We start from the raw sequence: 23,349 nt of genomic DNA, 5'->3' as shown, positions 1-23,349 counted from the left end.
ATTGTCTAAAGGTGATAACAGAAGAGTGGGAGGGAGATTGGTGAGCCAGGGATCTTCGTTGATGAGTCTTTGCCACCTGGATCTCCTGTGAATACAGTAGAACACAGGCAGGTGGCCTCACCTTACACTGTTCATTCTGTTACCTGACTTTCTACTTGGGATTATTCTTTCCAGGAAGTCATGTAGAGTTGATATCTGTGTTCACAGCTGATCTTCCACCTTTGATTGAACATGTCCTGGGGCATGGAATCTATCCCAGGCACAGGGCACATTAAAAGCTGCTGGCTTTTGATCTTGGTTGGCCCGAGACTGTAATAGGGATGGGAATGGCGATGAGGATGGAGATGGCATTGGGGTTGGTGATGCGATGGAAACAGAAAGGAGAATTGAGTTGGAGATGGGGATAGAGACATGGTAGAGATAAGTGTGGGGACAGGAATAGAAGTGGTGATAGGAAGGGACGTGGGGATAGAGATGGGGAAGAAGATGGAGTTGAAGTTGGTCATGAGATGGAGACAGAAATGAGGAGAGAATAGGGGATGGCGATTGAGGATGGGGAGGGATGAAAATGGAGCTGAATGTGAGGATAGAGACAGAGATGAGAATGGAGAGGGAGTGGAGGTGGGGATAGAAATGGGAATGGAGATGAGGATGGGGAAGGGGATGTGGATGGGGATGGGATGGAGATAGAGACACAGATGGAGATGGGCATAGGATAAAGATACGAATAGAGAAGGAGATTGAGACTGAGGTGGGGCAGGAGATTAAGATGGGGATGGGGACAAAGATGGGGGAGGAGATGGAGATGGGAATGAGGTTAGGGATGGGGGCAGATATGGGAATGGAGATGAAGACAGATTTGGAATGGTGATAAAGATGAGGAAGGAGATGGAGTTGGAGATGAAGATGGAGTGAGGATGAGGGTGGAAATGGGGATAAAGATAAGGAAGGAGATGAAGATGGAGACGGGGATGGGGATGTGGATGAAATGGGGAAAGGGATGGGGATGAGGATGAGGGTAGGAATGGTGATGGGGATGGGAACAGAGATGAGGAATGAGGTGGGGATGGGGATGGGAATGGAGATGGGGGATGAGGTGGGGATGGGGATGGGAATGAGGTGGAGGAGGAGGCGGAGAGGGGGAGTAGGGTGGGAATAGGAGTGTAATAGGGGAAGCCTAAGTGAAGGAAAGCTGTAGACGCTGAGGCTCTGAAACTGGCTTTTATTGGGCTATGTGGGTAGGAATGCCGTACTTGGTCAAGAGAAGGGAAAGAGAAAAGAAGAGGGAGATGCTAATAGTGACATGCAGGGTGAAGCATCTGTCAGGAGCCAGGGACTCCTGGATGGAGATGGCTCCCTGACTGCCGGCACTCAGAGCCATCTACCAGGAGACAGGAGGCAAGATGCAGAGTGACATTTTCCTAGGACTCACTGGCTGGGGAGTACATTGATGGGGAGGGTGTGGGAAGCCTGAGGTGTCCACGCTGATATTAACAGCTCTGCTATGTCATCGTCCATACAACTGAAATCTGTTATTGTCTTACGAGCTTGATTAACTATACATATTGCTAACACCTGCTCAGAAATATAACGAGGGATGGGAACACAGCTCCAATCAGGGTCTGTGTGGGTGGTGCGCGTGACTTAGGTGCAGATCTCCTGTGTGTGTGTGTGAATGCTTGAGGGGGTGGGGAGTGTAAGCGCCATGCTGTGCAAAGAACCCTAGCCAGGATTTGGAAGGCGAGGGGCCATTCCAGGCTCTGCCACTGACTGAGGGTATGATTGTAGCCAAACCTGTGTCTCTCTCTGATCTCAGTTTGCTTACTTATAAAATGGAAAGTCTAGACCAGAGTTGTTCAACAGAAGCATAATGTAAACTACATATGTCACTGTAAGTTTTCTAATAACTACATTAAGTTTAAAAAAGGTGAAATTAATTCTAGTAATATATTTGTTAAATCCAATATATCCAAAATATTATCATGTCAACATGTTACACTTACAATATATCTGACACTCTTCTTAAAAAACGAAGACTTCAGTTTTACACTTACAGCACATGTGAACTTGAACAAACCACATTTCAGGTGCTCCCCTGCTGCATGTGTGAGTGGCTGCTCCATGGGACAGCCCGAATCTAGGGCATTTTCTGATCTCCTCACTAAACCGTGAATGCCCCAAAGGTACGACCATGTTTTATTCTCCCAGTCCTTAGCAAGGAGGCTCAAATAATAATGCTAGTAAATCACATTGACAATAAGCACAACTAAGATGTAATTGGGTGCACTTTCAAAACACTTTGCAGGCACTACATTACTGAATCTTCACAAATACATTATAATTCTGTTTCTCAGATCAGGAAACCAGGCTCAGAGAGGTTAAGTAACTTGCCCAAGGTCACACAGCCAGTAAGTGGTACAGCTGATCTTTGAAATTTGGCTAGTCTGATCTAGAGCCCACCTCCTTAGCCATTGTCCTATACTACCTCCCTTATTTATAGTCTTACAAATAATTAAAATTGCTACCCTGCATTGCAGGTAACTTACACGTGCCATCACATTTACTCTTCAAAGCAAACCTCTCAGAAGCCAGGCACAGTGGCTCACACCTGTAATCCTAACACTTTGGGAGGCTAAATTGGGAGGATCACTTGAGGCCAGGAATTCAAGACCAGTTTGGACAACATAACAAGACCCTAGCTCTACAAAACATTAAAAAAAAAAAAAAAAAGCTAAAAACAAACAAACAAAATAAAAAAAACAGGGGTGGTGGCACACACCTGGGGTCCCAGCTACTTGAGAGGCTGAGGCAGGACAATTGATCACTTGAGCCCAGGAGGTCAAGGCTGCTGTGAGCCATGATTGTGCCACTTCACTCCAGCCTGGGTAGCAGAGTGAGACCCTGCCAAGAAGAAGGAAGGCAGGAAGGCAGGAAGGCAGGCAGGAAGGAAGGAAGGAAGGAAGGAAGGAGAGCGAGAAAGAGAGAAAAGAGAGAGGGAGGGAGGGAAGAAGGAAAGAGAGAAAGAGAAAGAAAGAAAAGAAAAGAAAAGAAAGAAAGAAGAAAGAAAAGAAAGAAAGAAAGAAAGAAAGAAAGAAAGAAAGAAAGAAAGAAAGAAAGAAAGAAAGAAAGAAAGAAAGAAAAGAAAGGAAGGAAGGAAGGAAGGAAGGAAGGAAGGAAGGAAGGAAGGAAGGAAGGAAGGAAGGAAGGGGAAAGAAAGAAAAGAAAGAGAAAGAAAAGACAGAAAGAAAGAGAGAGAAAGTGAAAGAAAGAGAAAGAAACAAAAGAGAGGGAGGAAGGGAAGAAAGAAGGAAAGAAAGAAGAAAGAAAGAGAAAGAAAGAAAAAGAAAAAAAAGAAAGAAAGAAAGGGAAAGAAAGAAAAGAAAGAGAAAGAAAGAAGGAAAGAGAGAAGCAATCCTCTCCTCTCAGGAAGGTTCTAGGTGTCTGATCTCTGTTTGCTCAGTGAAGGTTAAGAAAGAATGAATGAGTGATTTTAAAGGAGCCACCTGCCTGGTTCTGAGCCTCTAGGATTCTCGGAGGGTATCCTGATACCCACTCACCTGCCATCACCAGCCACGCCAGAGTTTTATGCTAAGCTCTAACTGCAGAGGTCACTGATCTTTAGGGGAACTGAGTAACTGGAGCCACCCACAGCATCCGTTCCTGATGGAATTGGATTATAAGGCATCCATGGAAGATAGGTGAATGTTCCTGGTGGTTCAAATGTGTACTTACATCTAAAGGCACCAATAGATACAAGCTCGCTTTTTCTTCCCAAAGGTTGAGGTGGCTCAGCTTCATGTCAGAGGCTGGGCTCTGGAGTCAGACAGTCTGAGTTCAAATCCTGGCTCTTCCTCATACTGGCACTGTGAGCCTGAGCAAGTTGCTTCACCTCTTAAGTTTCCCCATCTGTAAAATGGGAAAAAATAAACCCAGCTTGCAGACTGATGGTGAAGACGGAAATAATGCATACACGTTAAGAACTCAGAACAGGTCCCGATTCCTAAGTGTTAGCCATTGTGGGTTCTTGTGTGGGATCCAGGTTTTTGGTCGAGTGTTGGAAAAGTTAGATTGCAGAATCTGCAATTTCTAGGTAATTGACGTGTTCTGGTGTATTTTTCTCTTCTCGGAATTCCTATCCCGCTTACCATCTGTTTTATGCGATCTTACACTTAATTACAATTCTCCATCTATTGTTCTCCCATTGTCTTCTGTGTGCTCTGCTTCTCTTGCCAACAGCATGAGTTGGCTCCCTGAATGAATGAATGACTCACACCTGATTTCATTTCACTAGGCCTTGAAATAGAGTTGCCCGTGTGTCTGTCGCCCCCACCTGACTGTGAACTTTGCAATGCTTTACCTGTTTCATCATTGGGCACCTCCTGGCAGCACCTGGCATCATTCCTGGCACCTAGTAGGTGTCAGGAAATGTTTGTCGAATTTAATTAAACTTAACTGGAGTGAAAACCCCCTGCAGGAAGGAAAGGCCCACACCTCTTTATTTTCTCTGCTTCCCTCCCTGCGCATGGCCCAAGGCTGGGTAAGTCAGAATTGACAGATTTTCCCAAGCGAGGCTCTAAGATTCTGGCTCCTGTCCTGCTGATTATGAGGTGGTTAGGGAAATAATATCAGAAATCACAATAATAGCAAATTCCTACCATATGCTAAGCCTTTCATATGCATTAGCTCGTTTTGTCCTGCAAAAATGTCTGCCAAGTATTAACGTTATTCCCATTTAGCAAACTGGGGAACTGAGGCTCGCAGTTTTGGTGACCTGCCCAAGCATGTGGAGGTGGTAGTGACTGAGCTGGGATTCAGACCCAAGTGTGCCTGATGGCCCAGTCCCTACCCCTTGTGATGCCCCGTAGTGTCTGGGAGCAAGGGTTTTGACAAACCAGCCAGGGGCAGTAGGTGAGGAGAGAAGAGAGGTTCAGTGGGTGGGAGGGGTGGCCAACAAAAACAAGCCAACTTCCAGAAAGGAAGGAAGGAAAGACTCCTGGCCACAAATACCTGTCCAGATGCCCCCATCCGAGTGTATGGTACCATCTTCCCCAGCTGAAATTCCCGCTCTGTTTTCAGTCTCTTCCAAAGGCAAGCCAGACGATGTCACTGCTCTCACTGAAAACTTTCAGTGGCTCCCCATTGCTCTCAGAATAAAGAAGAAAAACCCGTAACCCATGCTTTAAAGATAAATCAGCCCTCTGGGGGCTAGGGCAGAAGAAGGAGGGAAAAAGCCCCAAAGTGTAGCAGTTGCTGTTTTTTGTGATGTGAAAATACTCACTGTGACAAGTTACAAACGGTTAACTGCTGGTTCACAGAAATCCCGAAAATGTCACAACCTGCTCCAGCATGCCAGTTCAAGTCATAATCCCCCTGACAGCATGCCACATGCTCTGTGCCCTGCCCATATGCCCAGCCCTGCTGGGCACCACATTCCCCCTGGCCTGCCCCACTCTCTCCTGGCCAACCTACTGCCGGGCCCTGGCACAAAAATAAGCCAGGCATGATGGCACACACCTGTGGTCCCAGCTACTTTAGAGGCTGGGAAGCTCAGGGTTTGTTAAAACTCAAGGTGTTAAAACTCAAAGCTCCTTCTACCTGCCACGCTATCTCCCACCCACTCTTGTGACCTCAGATCACAGCAGCAATGTGGCTGCTTCAGCAGCATCTGCCTGGAACTCCCAGGCTCGGGCAGAGTCCCCTCAACACACCGTGATTCCTCTGGGGATCTGATGCACTTCACACTTTGATCTGTGCCATCTCTTGATTCCTGTCTGTCTTCTGCACTAAGCTGTAAGCTCCAGAAGGACAGGGCTGTTGTCTATATTCCCAGCAAGGACGTCTTCCTCACTGTAATGGATGCCAATGGCACCCCCTGGAGTTCAACAACACCTGCCCTCCCCCACCCCCGGCACCCAACATGGACCTGGGCCATCTTAGGTCGTCAGTGAACTCTTCCTGAATCTCCCAGTTGAGTCTTTGTCTTCCTGTGCTTCCTTTTGGGGCAGCTCCTCCCACCTCCATTGAAGTGGTGGCCGCTGACACACCAGCCCCCTTCAGCCGCTACCAAGCCCAGAACTTCACGCTAGTCTGCATCGTGTCTGGAGGAAAACCAGCGCCCATGGTGAGTACCCCTGGAGCGCCCAGCTCCTTCCCATCTGCCGAACCACCCTTCTTCGGGGCTGGTCCAGCTGTAGGTGTCTCCACTGTGCCTGGAGAGGGAGTGGTTGGCCAGGGCTGACTCTGTCCCCATCTGCCTTTGTCCGATCCCGTTTACCCATTGGATCGGCCCAAGCATCCATGTGCCCCTGTTGCTCCCCATCTCCCCATTCTGAGAACCCCCACTCCTCCTGGAGGCAGAGTCCTAGAACTTCACAGCAGGAGTGGCCTTCCGGGGAGCCCAGGATCCAGCATGTCAACCCCAGTTATTGAGTCCAATGGAGACAAATGAAAGGGGGCCCCGAGAGGGAAAGGGGCTTGTCCCAAGTCACCATGGCACTCCTGACAGAGCTAGGTCTCAAGTCCATGTCTCTAGCTCCGGGTTCACTGGCCTTCCCAGAAGCCCAAGTGATCATCAGGCATCCCATCTGAAAGAAGGAGGAAGAAGATGGAAGGGTGAGAAGGAAAGGAGAGAAGGAAGGGAGGGAAGAGAGAGGAAATTCCTTTTTGACCAACTTATTAGACCCAGCGTAGTTTCTTAGATATTTGTCAGTGCAGTTCATGAGATTTTTCATGACCTCTTGAAGAGGGGAGGGTAGGAGGTGCAGCATCTGGAGAGCTGGGGTCCCGGCCATGCTGTACTCACCGAACTATGGTGAGCAGGAAATCCCCCCTCCCCACCTCTGCCTCTGTTTCTGCAACGAAGTTGAGGGGGCTAGACAGTATTCGTTTTTCAGCTTTTTTAGAAGCACAAGGACCCTTTTGGTCTACATGGTATACAGGGAAACCTCATATGTATGACATTTAAAAGTGAAGAGAGGCCAAGTCACTCTCATTGACACCTGAAGCACCACTTTAGAAACCGTAGGGTTCCATGAAGCCCTTTTGGAGAACCTTCGAGCTGCATACCCTTTCAGATTTGAGATTTTATAATACTTTGTGTCTTGATTCTATGAGTTTCATACAGTACTAGGATTTAGCAAGGTGTGGAGCTAGAGCAATGGGTATGTAGGGTTACAGTTCAAGACGGGAGCCAAATGGTTCCCCTCATTCCAGACCCAACTGTCTCCCAGGCATGGTCCAATGGTGTGGCCTTGGGAATCTAGGCCAGCCCTGACTTGAGAACTGGGGCAGGATGGTAAATGGGTATGTAGAGGCCCAGGACAGGGCAGTAAGCAGGTGCACAGAGGCACAGGTGGGGTGGTGGGCAGGGGCACAGAGACACAGGTGGAGCAGTGGACAGGGGCACAGAGACACCGGTGGGGCAGTGGGCAGGGGCACAGAGACACAGGTGGGGTGGTGGGCAGGGGCACAGGGACACAGAGGGGTGGTGGGCAGGGACACAGGGACACAGGTGGGGCGGTGGGCAGGAGCACAGAGGCACAGGTGGGGCAGTGGGCAGGGGAGTAGAGACACAGGTGGGGTGGTGGGCAGGGGAACAGAGACAAGCCTCAGTCCCTAGGAAGTGGACCAAAAAAGGTAGCTTCAGAGCCAGTTGCTGAAAGCAGGACATGACCCCAGATTTTCTCCTTTGGAGGCCCTGAAGAGGTCCAGTCTCCCTAAAATCAGGAAAGCTGTTTTTTTCTCACAAACAGAAAGTCCTTTCCTGAAAGGCACAAAGAAAGGCTTTTCACAGCCCAGGGGCTGCAGGAAGATCCCCCTCCTACCCATCCTGTCTGCCTGCCCTGACATTTGCGACACGGCAATAAAATGTTCAGATATAAACATGCAAAAGAACCTCATCTCCCCAAATCCCAGACATCTTATGTTTGCCTGAGACATCAGAACTTTAAAGAAATTCTTTGATATAAATTACAAACCTGCATTTAAAGCACTTTTCAAAAAGAAAAAGGAAAAGAAGAAAATAAATGGGGGAAAAAAAAAAAACCAACGCAGGCTATCATGTGCATAAGAGACTCTTCATTGACGTTACAAACTCTGACAAAAATCCCACATTCCATACCCCCCATCCCCTCCCACCTCCTTCACCCCCCTGCAGCCCCTCCCCCCACACACTTTCCTTCCGCTCCCCTACCTGTGTCCCAGAGAGCTGCATCCCACTTTTCCCTCTCCCGGCCCCCTATCAATATATTTATCTGATTTATTAAAAATACATCTAATACCCACAGGCCTCTGGGTACATGTACCAAAATAAAAAGACAGCAAATTAAATTAAATGCCGCCTCACAAAACTTGAGCTCCCATTAGCAGAGAAAGCGAGGAGATGTTTGCTCTCACCTCCTCCCCACACCTAGCTTCCTCCCACATATGCACCTGTTTTCTGCCTTCCATCTCCAAAATACACAGGCACGGAGACTCTTTCTTTCCTCGTCCTCTCCCAACTTCTCAATCTCTGGTGCCTTCCATTTTTCCCTCATCCCCATGCCCTCCCCGAGTGGTGCCCTTGGACCCCAGTGGCCGCCATGGTGTAGGCCAAGGTCCCCATTTCCCACGTGGTTCCACTGACACATCCAACAACCCCATGAAGCAGGTGTCTTATTCTTCTCTTGACAAGTGAGGAAACTGAGGCTCAAAAAATCTCACCAGTTGGTAAATGATGGGACTGGGCTAAGCCTCTGCCCCGAGGGCCTGCATGTGTTCCCATTATACCACACTGCCTCATAGTTCTTAGTGGTGTTGGAGGGAAAGGAGTGGGGTGTGGGCGACTTTCTAGACTGCTATGCTCTGGAAGAACTGGCATCCTGTGCCCAGTTCATCGGAGAGCCCACTGGGAGGTTGAAGTTAGTAGCACAAAATCTTTTTCCACACCCTCCTTGCAATGGCAGGTTTATTTCAAACGAGATGGGGAACCAATCGACGCAGTACCCCTATCAGAGCCACCAGCTGCGAGCTCCGGCCCCCTCCAGGACAGCAGGCCCTTCCGCAGCCTTCTGCACCGTGACCTGGATGACACCAAGATGCAGAAGTCACTGTCCCTCCTGGATGCCGAGAACCGGGGTGGGCGACCCTACACGGAGCGCCCCTCCCGTGGCCTGACCCCAGATCCCAACATCCTCCTCCAGCCAACCACAGAAAACATACCAGAGACGGTCGTGAGCCGTGAGTTCCCCCGCTGGGTCCACAGCGCCGAGCCCACCTACTTCCTGCGCCACAGCCGCACCCCAAGCAGCGATGGCACTGTGGAAGTACGCGCCCTGCTCACCTGGACCCTCAACCCACAGATTGACAACGAGGCCCTCTTCAGCTGCGAGGTCAAGCACCCAGCACTGTCGATGCCCATGCAGGCAGAGGTCACGCTGGGTAAGGCTTGGTGGGGGCCCTTCTGTAGAACCCTTGCAGACCTGGGTGTGGTGAGAGCCTTGGAATAGGGTTCCCAGGCTGAGGACACCTATGGAGATGGGGAGGAGATGGAGCAAACTGGAGTCAGGATGAGTGCAAAGGGTAGAGTCAGGGTTCTTAGTGGGGTTTGCTGAGCTGGATTGGAGAAGATCCTTGGTCATGTGTGGGGAGGTACCCACAGGCCAAGGTAGTTTGCTGGGTTGAGCCAAGAACATGAGAGGTCAGAGGAGTTTGCTAGACAGGGTCAGGGACACAGGAGATCAGGGGAGGTCGGAGGAATTGCTTCAAAGCCAGTTTAATTTGATATAAATTACAAACCATTTAAAGCACTTTTCAGTTAGGATTAGGTCAGGAACATGAGTGGTCTGGGAGGTCTTCTGGAAGGATCAGAAACAAGAGACTGAGGAGATTTGCTGGGTTGGGTCAGGAACATGAGAAGTTGGGGAAGAGCAAGGGAGTTGCTGGGCTGGGTCAGCAACCTAAGAGGTCAGGGAGTTTGCACAGCCTGGATAAAAAAGATGGAAAGTCAGAAAAATGTGCTGGATTGGTGTTAAAAACAGGGGAGGTTTTCTAGGTCAAAAATGGAACCAGGAAGTTTGCTGGGTGGATAAAGAAAACACAAGAGTCGGGTTTCTTCAGGAAAGGTTGCTGAGTCAAGTCAGAAGCGTAGAAGGTCAGTGTGAAGACCAGGGGAGGCCAAGATTTTTCCAGTCAGCCTCAGGAGCACAATAGATCAGGGGACATTTGTTGGGTCAAGGAGAGGAACCTCGAGGTCATGGCCTGCTCAGGGAAGTTTTCTATATCACAGGTGGGAACAAGGGAGGTGACAGGGAGATTTTCTGGGTTGCATATGAGCCCAGTGAGCTCAGAGGACAGTTGCTGCAGAAGGGTTGTGAACCTGGGAGGTTGCAGGCTTGCTGGATCAGGTTTTGGAATTCTGAAAATCATAGGAAGCTTTGGCAGGTTGGGGTCAGGAACACATAGGACATGGAAGGTATCACTCTGGCTTACACTTTTAAGTACAATGAAAACCCTGTCATCTGTGGGTATGTGGGAGGCAGGCAAAGAGGACACTGGGTGCCCAGAGCCAGCTTAGCCCAAGAACCCAATCCCTGTCCATGATCTGCTCCTCTCCCCACAGAGCACCAACCCAGGGATCCCCAAAGCACAAAGAACTCACTCCCTTCCCCTTATACTTCTCCTCCCCGCTGACTCAGGACAGGGAAAGGGGAGATGTGGAATCTTCACTGCTGGAAATATACAAGACTCTGGTTGTTTGTATGGACTGGGTGGGTGAGGGCAGCGGATGGGCACGATGACCTGTACTTGTCCTTTCACCTATGTCCTTTGAACCTTGATCCGCAGCCCCCAGCAGCTCCTCCCTAAGCCCAAGATGACTGAGCTTGTACTCCAAAACTCCTGTAGTGTTCGGGGGCTGCCTGGCGCAGTCCACAGCCACTAACCCAGGCCACTCATGACCAAGGACTGAGAGTGGTGACTGACGAGCATTGGGACTGCAGCTTGTGTCAGGTGTTCCAGAGGGCTTCTGTTTTAGCTGGTCCACCAGAAAACCCAACACCTCCTCAGTATCGAATACCAAAGAAAAGGATTTCTTGTACAGACAGTATGTACTATGTGCCAGGAACATTTGCAAGGATTCTCATCCAATCCTCATAAGCACAAGTTGGCCATGTAGTCCCATTTTGCAGATGAGCAAAACTAAGGCTCAAGTTGGTACAGTCCCTTGCCAAGTCATTAACTTTGTATGTAGCAGCGTTGAAATTTCAGGTTTATTGGTGCCTTCTTCACTCACTACCATGCCAACCACTGAACTCACCAACCCCAGGACTGGGTGTCTTGGCTGGTTATGGGACTGGTTCCCTGAAGACCCATTACAATGGCCCTTTGATTTTCTCTCTCTCTCTCTTTTTTTATTTTTATTTATTTATTTATTTATATTTTTTTGACAGAGTCTAGCTCTGTCGCACCCAGGCTGGAGTGCAGTGGGTGATCTTGGCTCACTGCAACCTCAGCCTCCCAGCTTCAAGTGATTCTCCCGCCTTGGTCTCTCAAGTAGCTGGGATTACAGGTGCCCGCCACCACATCCAGATAATTTTTTTTTTTTGTATTTTTAATAGAGATGGGGTTTCACCATACTGGCCAAGCTGGTCTCAAACTCCCAACCTCAGGTAATCCACCTGCCTCGGCCTCCCAAAGTGCTGGGATTACAGGTGTGAGCCACCGCACCCAGCAGCTCTTTGATTTTCACAGGCCACCTGCCCATACAGAAACTAACAATAAAGGCTAACATCTACTGAGCAGCTACTATATGCCACAGACTGTGGCTTCTCTTATATTAACCCAGTGAGGTAGGCACCATTATTATCCCATATCACAGAGGAGGAAGCTGAGGCTCAGGGAGTTTAAGATGCCCAAGGTGAGTGGGGGAGAATTCAAAGGCTCCAGAGGCTGCTCTAAGCCTCTCACTCTGCCTCCTCACGGCATCCCTCTGTCATAAGTGCCCACCTCCTGGGTACTCTTTGTTCATCATTCCATAAAGATATCACTGGGGCCAGTTCCATTTTTGACCTAGACACTGGGCCAGGCACAGTGGCTCACACCTGTAACCCTAACACTTTGGGAGACTGAGGCAGATGGATCACGAGGTCAGGAGTTCAAGACTAGACTGACTAACATGGTGAAACCCCTCTCTACTAAGAAAAAAAAAATACAAAAATTAGCCAGGCATGGTGGTGCTTACCTATAATCCCAGCTACTCAGGAGGCTGAGACAGGAGAATCACTTGAATCCAGGAGGCGGAGGTTACAGTGAGCTGAGATCGCACCACTGCACTCCAGCCTAGGTGACAGAGTGAGACTTCGTCTCAAAAAAATAAAAATAAAAATAAGAAAAAAGGAAGATATTATAAGCATCACTTAAGACCAGGCCCTGTGCTAGGTGCTGAGGTCTTCTCAACCTAGGGTCTGCTCCGACCCCTCTCTTGGTCCTCCCACCTTGCCAGCCCTTCACGCCTCTCTCTGGATCCTCCATCCTTCCATGGCCTCTTCCTCCCCCAACATAGCAGCCTCCACCCTTCACCTGGTTGCTTCTTTTATGAAAGACCCCTCCTGCCCCTCTTGTGGAAGCTCTGGCTTCCAGCAGGGTGGCACCCTTGCCCCACCCCACCAAGAATAAGGACGAGAAAGATGAAAAGCCAGATACAGACTTCAAGGCAGCTGGTGAAAAGTGAGCTTGTAGCTGACATCTCCTAGTGATGGGAGGGGGTGTGCCCCTGCTGGCCTGTGTGACCCTTACCAACAGCACCCCAAACCACATTAAAGCACTTGCCTGCTCTGTCCTGGATCCCAGGCCCTCCCTTAACTGGAGTCGCCTCTGTGAGCACCTCCGCTCGCCATCATCAGAGCAAGGGAAAGAAGGGCCCATTCATAAGCAGTGGGCCTGGACAGGCAAGTCTGCGCACACCGGGGGATTGGGGGCATGGGGGACACAGCAGGGCCACCAAGATGAAGGGCCCTAATTGGGTGGGTGAGTAAAGAGACACCTGGGCTGACTTCCTAGTCTCCCTCGACTGCTGAGTGAGAACTCAGACTTCTTAACGTCTCTGAGTCTCAGTTTTCTGACCTGATGAAGGGGGAGAATAGTAACTGCACAAATATTTTGAGCACCTGCTCAGAGCCAGGCTCTCTGCAAGATGCTTTTCTCACCAGGTCTCCTTTAAGCCTGCAGTGAACCTGTGAGGCTGCTGAGAGATGCTATCATATTATTCCCATCTGACAGGTGAAGGACTCAGGCTTAGAGTAACCTTTCTTAGGTCAGCCAATCCAGGCTGTCTGGCCCCAGAACCCACGTTCTTAACCACCGTGCTCTATAGCCCACCTGTCAGGGTTGTGGTGAGGTGTCACTGAGCCAGGGGGTGTGACCAGTGGAGAGTGCCATGAGCCAAAGGGTCGTGAGTATATGCACCTTGCACCATCAGGGCACCCTGGGTGAGACAGTGGGATGGATGAGATGACCTCAGAGCACAAAATCCAATCATTCAACAAGGATTTTGAAGATCAGGCCAACAAGGGTGGGGCGTGTCTCCCTGCAATGAACCTTCTTCGCTTCTGCTCTTCCCTCGCAGGGATGCCCTCCCCAGCTCAAATGCCGCCCCTTCAGGAAGACTTCTCTGACCCTCCCCCAACCCTTCGAGTTGTTTGTGCCTCTTCTGAGTTCTTGTCTAACCAGATTTGTACCTTTCTCATGATCTAGACCACAGATGCCTGAGCGTCCTGGCACCCATCTCACTAAATGGCAACCATGTTCTTCCCATTGATCAAACCAGAAACCTTGCAGCCACCCACCCACCTTTTCCAGTCTGTCCTCTATCCCACATGCAAACCGTCATTAAGCCCTGGCAGCTCGACTTCAGAATATATCCCAAATCTGCCATTCCTCACGGTGTCCTCTCCGAATACCCAACCCAAGCAGCATCAGTTCAAGCCTGGGTTATTAGAGTAGCCTTCAAACTACAAGTGGTTCTGCTTCTACTTTTGCACTATCCTATTTCCCACCCCGATTGATCTACTTAAAATATAAATCAGATCATGACACCTGCCCAAAACCTTCCTGTGGTAGACAAATAGTTTGATAAAACAGGATAGAGTCCAGAAATAGACCCACATACATAGAGTTCATTGATTTTTGCCAAAGACCCCCAAGGCCATTCAATCAGGAAAGAGAAGTTCTCTTAACAAATGACCCTGAAACAAATGAATAGGCATAAGGAAAAATTGAATCTGGACCCCTACCTCGCACACACACAAAAATTAATTTGAAATGAATCATAGATTTAACCATAAAAGTCAGCATCATGAAGCCTCTAAAACAAAATATAGACTTTGTGATATTGGTGTAGCAAGGATTTCTTAAAGTGGCCACAAAAAAACTAAATAAAAACTAAATGATAAATTGAAAATTGGTAAATTAGATTTAATCAAAAATTAAATCTTCTGCTCTTACAAAGACATCCTTGAGAAAAATGAAAGGCAAACTATAGAATAAGAGAAAATACTCTCAATACGTATATCTGACAAAGCATTTGTAACCAGAATATATAAAGAACTATGACAAATCAATAATGTAAGACAACCCAATTTTTTAAAAAAGAAAATATACAAATGGCTAATAAATATGTAAAAACATACACTACATTATTAGTTACTAAAGAAATGAAGTTTCTAAACTCAATGAGATACCATTTCACATCCATTAGACTGGCTAAAATTTAAAAAACTGACAATACCAGATGTTGACAAGAATGCAGAACAATCAGAATTCTCATGCTTTGCTGGTTGGAGTATAAAATGGTACTACTACTTTGAAAACCTGGCAGTTTCTTACAAAGATAAAAATATTTCTGCTCTTATGACCCAAAAATTTCACTCCTAGGTATTTACCTGAGAGAAATGAAAACATATGTCCACAGAAGCTTTATTCATGACAACAGCAACAACGACAGAACTGTAAATAATCTAAATGTCCATAATTAGAAAAATGAATACACAAACTTGTAGTATCTTCATATAACAAAATACTTTTTATAAATACAAATGAATGAACTCATGATACCTGCATTAGCATGGATGGAGCTCAAAAACATGTTGATCAGGCTGGGCATGGTGTCTCACACCTGCAATCTCAGAACTTTAGGAGGCCGAGGCAGGTGGATCACTTGAAGCCAGGAGTTTGAGACCAGCCTGGCCAACGTGGTGAAACGTTGGCTCTACTGAAAATGCAAAAATTAGCTGGGTATGGTAGCTCATGCCTGTAGGCCCGACTACTTGGGAGGCTAAGGCAGGAGAATCCCTTGAACCTGGGAGACAGAGGTTGCAGTGAGCCAAGATCATGCCACTGCACTCCAGCCTAGGCAATAGAGTGAAACTCTGTCTAAAAAAAAAACAAAAAAAAAAAACAAAACAAAAAAAACTGTTGATCAAAAGAAGCCAGATGACAGAGTATTCATTGTGTGAGTCCATTTATATGAAATTCTAGAACAGAAAATAAATCTCCATTCATAGAAACGGGAACAGTGTTGACCTACGAAGAATGGAAATTGACTGGAAGGAGGCCTCTGCTCGAGTCCTCTACTCAGAGGGTCCTTCCTTGAACACTCTATCTAAAGCAGCCTCTTCCTCCTGGTTCCTTCAACCCCTTCTCTTGCTTTGTTTTCTTACATAACTAATTTCCACCTGCAAGTATATTCTATATTTGCTTATTGTCTGAATTGCCCACAAGCTAGGAATTGAGATTTGGTTTTAGATGTAATGGCAGTCAGGTGAACTGGCTTAAAAAATTCATTCTTCACATATTTTTTAACTGTGATAAAATTTACCTATTGGGAAATGCAGGTCCTTCAGTGCACAATTTGACAAATTTTAATAAATGTGAATGCTGGTGAAACCACCATCCCAGTCAAACTCTGGGCATTCCCGTCACCCACTAGAATTTAAATGGCACATGGGCAGAGTCTTTATCTGTCTAGTTCACAGAGTACAGGGCTCAGAACAACCCCTAACATAGTTCTTAATAAACAACTGTTTAACAATTAATTAATGCTTTTCTAGGTTGTTGAGAAGATTAAGTAAGGTAGTGCATACAAAGTGCTTATAGTGACAGGCAGAGCAAATATTCAGGAAATATAAGCTACTGTTATTATTCATCGTGGTGTCCCCAACAGTGACCCTGGATAGTGACCACCACAAATTAGGTGTACGGTAAAGAATTAGATGGATAGAGCAAATGAATAAATGGATGGGTAAGCAAATTGGTAGGTTTATAGATAGGTGTGTGGATGGATTGGTGGATGTTTGAATAGATGAATGAATAAAATGAATGCCTGGATGGATGGATGGATGGATGGATGGACGGATGGATGGATGGATGTTTTGATGGATGGATGGATATTTGGATGGATGTTTGGATGGATGGATGGATGGATGGATGGATGTTTTGATGGATGGATGGATGGATGGATGTTTGATGGGTGGATGGATGGATGGATGGACGAGTGTTTAGATGGATGAATGTTTGGATGGATGGATGAATGGATGTTTGGATAGATGTTTGGAGGGATGGATGAATAGATGGATGTTTGGATGGATGGATGGAAGGATGGATGGATGGATGGATGGATGGATGGATATTTGGATGGATGTTTGGAGGGATGGATGAATGGATGAATGTTTGGATGGATGGATGGATGGATGGATGGATGGATGGATGTTTGATGGGTGGATGAGTGTTTAGATGGATGAATGTTTGGATGGATGGATAAATGGATGTTTGGATAGATGTTTGGAGGGATGGGTGAATAGATGGATGTTTGGATGGATGGATATTTGGATGGATGGATGGATGGATGGATGGATGGATGGATGGATGGATGATTGGGTGAATGGGTGAGTGATTGTCTTAGAAAACACCCAGAATTCCTGGGGGAAAGTTAGAGGAGTTTTTCTTTGAGATTCCACAGTACTATCCTTGCATCAGGATGCTCAGGAGAGGTAAGGAAGGCAACTTATATGTCCAGGATCTTTTTCATTCCCTGAGCAGATAGACATCACTTTACATTTCACACTGCAGTCTTATCTCCCTCTTCCATTGTCATTTTCAGAGTGTTCCTCAAGCAGGGTGGTAGCCTATTCTCCCCATTTGCGGGTCAGAAAACTGAGGCCCAACAAGTTGAAATGACTCATCCAAGTCATGCAGCCAGAAAGTAGAGGGCTAGGCATCAATCCTGGATCTCTGGACTCCTACTCTTTCTCTATGTCCAGGGGTTGACAGGCAGAAAAGTCCAGAGACTAAGAGCATTCCTTTCGGGCACTCTCAGCCATTGTGGTCAGAAGCAGGCAAGTGGGGCCAGGTTTCGACTGTCTGGAGCTGCTAATGGGCCAGGCTCTGAGTATCAGGAGCCTGAGGGTGGAAGGAGTGGGGAGGCTGACAGCAGCTGGCTTGGCTTCCGGAAGCAACATCTTAACGCAGCAGTGAAGGAGGGAGTCAGGGACCATCTGCTACAAAGGCACTTGTCTGGTGGCAGCTGCCAGGATAGAGCTTGAAAGCAGCGAGGGAGGACCAGACCCCTCCTCTGCCCACCCTCTGTGCCCCTCAGGTTCAGATGCACACAGGAGTCCAGGAGCCCGGGTGCCCTGGGTGGAAGAAGGCACCCATCTCTGCCTCACCTCTGCCCGTGGGCTCTGAGCCTCCCTCTGAAGCCCTATGTGCCATCACGTCTTGTAACTGATACTTCCTATAGTGTGACCTTGGACAAGTCCCTGCCCCCCTGGAGGGCCGGTTCTGTGACCTGCACAATGGGATTTGTGGTAACTGGCCTCATGAGTACCAGAATGGTGTGACTGTCCTAAAATGGAGTCTAGCGCATGTTTGACACCTGAGAAAGGTTGGTTCCGTCTTCCCTTAGAACCAGCAGGCCCAGGCCCAGGCCTGAAGGAGTAAGGCAGGCCCTTTAGAAAGCAGAGCAGTGAGGAATCTAACCTAGAAGGGAAAGGTGTCTGCCGGGTCCTCCGCAGCTCCAGCCTTCTCCAGGACCGGGATGCCCTTCAGCGCCCTCTCCTGGCTGCAGCCAACAATGCCACCCTAGCAGCACTTAGAGCCGCCAAGATTACCCAGGGTCAGACTGCCCTAGACCTGGTTTCCCATCTGCAAATCGACGTCTACAGCACTTGAGAGTTCATTTTAAAACCCAGAAACTTACTTGGGCTCCCTGCGCCTTCATTTCCTTATGGCGACAATCTCAAAGGCTGGAAGGCTAAATGAGATTATGCATATGGCACTTCATTGGTCCTGGCTCTTAGGACGCGCTAAACAAATGTTAGCTATCAAACCTGCCACCGCCTGATGTTCCTAATGGCCCCGTGTGTTAGGCAAGGGGTATCATTGTTCCCATGGGGCACTTGGGAAAGCGAGGGGCAGCCACTCATCCAAGGGCACAAAGAACAGATTAGAACTCAGCTCGCAGGTCTCCTAGGCCAGTGGCCCTTCCACCTGACTGACTGGCAGATGCAGCTGCAGAACCAGCCCTTCCCTTCCCAGCGATTCCCCCACCCCATGGTGCAAGCCCTGCTCTTCCCACGGATGCTTCCCTAGACCCATGTGGCATTTCAGATGTCTTGCTCATGGTTTAATTAATAATCCTTTGATTTCATTCTCAGAGAATGAAGTTGGCAGTGCCTGGGAGACCACCCACATCTGCCAACTGCTCTGATTTCTGTTCTGAGAGCTTTGAGTCAGAAAGAGAGGTTTGGGGACCAGCAAGGAAAGGTGGGAGTGATCCCAGGGCAGCCCCAGGGCCTCAGGACAAACTTTTTCCACCCTTAGAAGATGTTTACACAGAGTAGCACAAAGCATAGAGTACCAAACAAAACCCTCACCCCTTCCTCCGGCCCTGGAAGCTCTATGGGATCTGTCTCCCAACCCCCTTCCCTCCCTGACCTGCCTCTGTCCCATGCCCTGGCTGTTCCCTGTGCCTGGAGTATGCCTCACGGGGTTCACAGCTCAGCTTAAATGTCACCTCCTTGGAAGAGGCACCCTGACCACTATCTGAGGATGTCACCCACCAACTCTGAGCCCCCTCCCCTGGGTCTAGTGATCTGCATGGAGCACGGTCACTCTCATCCTGTTTTGCATATGTGCTTGTTTGCTTACGAACTCTCACCCCTACTGAAGTGGGAGCTCCGAGTCAGCAGGCACTGGGTCTTGTTCACCACTATATCCTCTGCTCTGCTCCAAGTGGCTGGCTCCCTAATTATTGTTGAGTGAATGAGTGAATGAATGAATCTGGGGAAAAGAGTGCTGGCGAGAAGGTCAGGAAACATGGGTAACTGGTTCTGTGAGTGACCTTGGATAAGCCTCTACATTATCCACGGAGCTCTGTTTCTCAGCTGAAATGACGGGAACAGACCCAATGATCCCGAGTGGCTCCTCCATCCCTGATATTCTCAGGCGTTGTTCAGAGGATAGCCATGCCCTTGGGCATCTTGGCTTTCAAGTTCAGCGATATAAAGGGACTGAATAAGAGGTGATACAAGGAATTGAGGAAGAGAGGCAGGGAGGCTGGGCACAAGGAAGGAGGTGGTCTTCCCACACCATGTCCATCCCTACCCAGAGGTTCTAGAAAAATCCCACTGGGAAGATTAACCTGTTAGAAACAGCACTGAATCAGGAGTACAGACCCGCACCTTGATCTTGGCTCTCCTCAAGGTGTGACCTTTTTCAAATCACTTCATGACTCTCTGGGGCCCAGTTAACTCAACTGGACAATGGGGCTGATGACACCAGAAATGCACCTCCCAAGGGGGTAGCATGGGTGGGAGTTGGGGGTACCTCAAGTCTGGCTGCTGGCACAGGCTGCTCCCCATCAGCAGCCTAGTAGCACCTGCCCCAGGTAAGTTTCCCTCCCTGACCCCACCGTCCAGTGGGCGTCTCTGATCTTGTCCCTCATGGTACTGGCTTGTACTTCTTGGTTGTTTGTCTTTCTCCCCTACTGATGTGTGAACCACCCAAGGGCAGGAATTGTGTCCTATATAGACCCTTGACTCCCCAGGTCCTAGAGAGCATCTGATTCATTGCATGGGCTTAGGGAATATGTCTGAATGAATGCAGGTGTGAATGAGTGAATGAATGAGCACACTGAGCTTCTAACAGAAGCAGCTGATCCCAAGGATGTTGATCGCTAGACTAGAACTTTCTCTTCCGTGTACGCTGTCCTTCCTTTCCTTACTCTCTCTGACCTGGCCTTTCTCTCCCTACAGTTGCCCCCAAAGGACCCAAAATTGTGATGACGCCCAGCAGAGCCCGGGTCGGGGACACAGTGAGGATTCTGGTCCATGGGTTTCAGGTCAGCCTCTCTCTGAGCATCTGGGAGGGTAGTGGGGGGTGGTAGAGGCATCGATCCAGCACCAGCATTCCTGGCGGTCCTCTCTAACACCCTTCCCTCGATCCCCAGCCACATCCAGTGGGTTTCAGTTTCCCAATGTGTAATTGGGAGAATCGGTTCCCATGGGGAATGGCAAAGAGGTACATACATGTTTCACTCCTCCATCTAGAACTCAGAGTAAACCTAGCTCTTCAACGAGACATTCTCTTCAGTCCCAGACTCCCTCTCCTCCTGGAGTTCAGGGCAGCCATTCCCAACCCATCAGATGAGAATGCTGTACCAGCCCTGGCCAGGCATGCACATGACCCCTTGCTGCTCTGGCAGAATGGGCCCTCCTGTGACCCAACTCTCCCCTGCTCTGGCCAACAGAACGAAGTCTTCCCGGAGCCCATGTTCACCTGGACGCGGGTTGGGAGCCGCCTCCTGGACGGCAGTGCTGAGTTCGATGGGAAGGAGCTGGTGCTGGAGCGGGTTCCTGCTGAGCTCAACGGCTCTATGTATCGCTGCACTGCCCAGAACCCACTGGGCTCCACCGACACGCACACCCGGCTCATCGTGTTTGGTATGGCGCGCTCAGCTGGGGACTGGGAGAACAACCACAGGGACAAGTCCTGGCTGGGAGGTATCCCCAGGAGGAGGAAGCAACAGGGGCCCAAATCCCCTAAATTTGCCCTGGGAGGGGGCCCCACTGGGAGGCAGGGTTGTTCGGTGGTTACAACTATAAATAAGCTTCGGACTCAGAAAGAACCTTAGGCAAACTGCTTAACCTCTCTCACTTCCTCCATCTGCAAAAGGGGGCTGATACTATCCAGCTCCCCTGGAGGTTGTGTGGCTGCACTGAGACACTGCATGTGATACCTCACAGTAGGTGCTGGGTAAAGGGTCACTCCTTCCCTGAGCTCTGAATGTCATCCACTCTTTGGTTCTTTTTCTGTTTCTTTCCAACAGAAAACCCAAATATCCCAAGAGGAACGGAGGACTCCAATGGTAAGTCTCCACCCTCAGGAATTTTAGCTTGAAAGAGAGTGGCTTTTGAGGCACCAGAAAGCTCTGGTCCCCCACACTTCCCATGTGCATACCCTTGTCACTCCCCGACCCCTCAGGCAGATCATTGCCCTCTAGTAGGGCAGAGTCAGAGTCCAAAGTGGGCAGAGGTAGGGATTGAGGCAATAAAGGGGGACTCAGCCTGCCAAAGCAGCCAGCTGAGATTTCTGGGGCCAACTGTGCCCCATCTCACCGTCCATGGCATCTCTGGCCCTCTTAGCTCAGAGCTCGGTCTCACTGTCCATGGCATCTCTAGCTCTCTTAGCTCAGAGCCCGGCTGCTCTGACCTCAGAAGGGTGTGTCCAGCCTCGACCATGGGGCTGCGTTCTGAGGCTCTGAACCACTCCATAGGGTGGTTGGGAGCATCGACGGATGTCTCAGTGCAGGCCCTTTATACTGTCCTCCCTGGGCTGCCCCCACCCCCCAACCTACTCTAGCCTGAGCACCACCCCAAGGGGCCCAGACACTGCTCCCAAGCCTGCCACACCCCCTCCCTACATGGAGCCAATCTCACAGTTCACAATGGAGGCTCCCACTCTTGGTCCTCACTGCACCATCTTCATGGCTTCTAGGAAGTCTGACCATAGCCCAGCAAGCCTAGGGGTAGGGGAGGGGATCATGGACAGTTAGGTGGCCAGGTGGCAGAGCTGGTCTTCAAACCCAGTTTGTCCTGATGCTGAAATCCGGCATCTTTGCTGGGGACCTGGAGGCTCTGCTGTTCTGGAACAGGGTTGGGTCTGCAGGCTCTGACCCTTTTCCTGCCTCCCGGCACAGGTTCCATTGGCCCCACTGGCGCCCGGCTCACCTTGGTGCTCGCCCTGACAGTGATTCTGGAGCTGACGTGAAGGCACCCGCCCCAGCCACTCCATTGGGCACTGACATCTCTGCGACCGGTTTTCATTTCTTTTCTAAACTATTTCCAGTCTTGTTCTTAGTCTCTCTCTCCGTCTGTGTCTTGGCTTCTTCAGTCGGTTTAATTAAAACAAACAGAACAATTTTCCCCACCTCGGTTTGTGGCTCTGCATTCTTTATCTGCTCAGTAGCAGCAACTGGGCCCCTCCTCCTGGAATTCAGTACTGGGACAGGCACCGAGAGGGGAATGGCAAGGGAGATGGAAGGCATGCTCTTCCCAGATGAACAGTGGACATGAGGCTCACTATCTCACTCAAGTCCTAGCATCCAGGTATGGAATGTGGCCAGAGACTTGAGAAATCCAAATTCCTCCAGGCTAAGTGTAATAGTCAGCTGTTGCCACAATAATGCTGCGTAACAAACCAACCCAAACCTCAATGGCATGCAACAACAAGCATTTGTAATTATGTTCATGTTCAGGTTGAAGCGGTTCAGCTGATCTAATCTGGGCTCAGCTGGGCAGTTCTGCTTCAGGCAGCAGGTCAACTGGACTGGATTCCAAGCTGTGGGTTGGGTTCAGGCCTCCTCCATGGGTTGGTTGGTTCCATGGGTGTTTGTCTGGGGCCCACACTAAAGGGGAAGTGACTACCTGACATTTGATCCTCTTATGGTACATCACCAAAGCTCAAGAAGAAACTCAAACCATTCAAGCATGCTTAAGGCCTCTGCCTGTGTCATGCCCATGAACACTCCTTTAGCCAAAGCAAGTCACATGGCCAAGGCTGACATCAGTCAAGGTCACATGTATGTCAGTGGTAAAGGTTTCTCAGAACTTTCTACTCAATCACTACAAATTCATCAGGACATTCAGCTATTAACTTAGAGAGAAGGGCCAAGAGTCTTTGGAGAGGGGTGGGGCTGGCCCCTCTGAGCCATGGTCAAGACTTGGCATTCACCAAGAAGAGCCCATGGAAGATGATAGGATAGGCCGTGCTGCAGTAACATATTGAGCCCAGAGTCTTACTGCCTTAACACAATTGATG

At 49.1% G+C, this 23,349-nt stretch overlaps 1 protein-coding gene across 2 annotated transcripts in view; it reads left to right on the top strand.

The window, feature by feature from the left end:
• IGSF21 (immunoglobin superfamily member 21) overlaps positions 1 to 22,458 on the top strand; it is a 272,410-nt gene extending 249,952 nt beyond the window's left edge. Inside the window, exons 5-10 of one of the 2 annotated variants that reach the window (XM_007980295.3) lie at positions 6,006 to 6,121; positions 8,943 to 9,417; positions 20,286 to 20,371; positions 20,780 to 20,972; positions 21,359 to 21,397; positions 22,229 to 22,458. In XM_007980295.3, coding sequence (XP_007978486.2) covers positions 6,006 to 6,121; positions 8,943 to 9,417; positions 20,286 to 20,371; positions 20,780 to 20,972; positions 21,359 to 21,397; positions 22,229 to 22,299 — 980 coding nt within the window. In that variant the 3' untranslated portion in view covers positions 22,300 to 22,458. The remainder of the gene's footprint in view (positions 1 to 6,005; positions 6,122 to 8,942; positions 9,418 to 20,285; positions 20,372 to 20,779; positions 20,973 to 21,358; positions 21,398 to 22,228) is intronic. The other variant, XM_073007775.1, reaches the window with a different exon arrangement.
• Positions 22,459 to 23,349: the final 891 nt, after the last annotated feature.

The sequence above is a fragment of the Chlorocebus sabaeus genome, chromosome 20, assembly GCF_047675955.1.
Source record: "Chlorocebus sabaeus isolate Y175 chromosome 20, mChlSab1.0.hap1, whole genome shotgun sequence".
Classification (NCBI taxonomy): domain Eukaryota; kingdom Metazoa; phylum Chordata; class Mammalia; order Primates; family Cercopithecidae; genus Chlorocebus; species Chlorocebus sabaeus.
The sequence above is the reverse complement of the archived record's forward strand: the minus strand, read 5'-3'. Positions and strand labels throughout refer to the sequence as shown.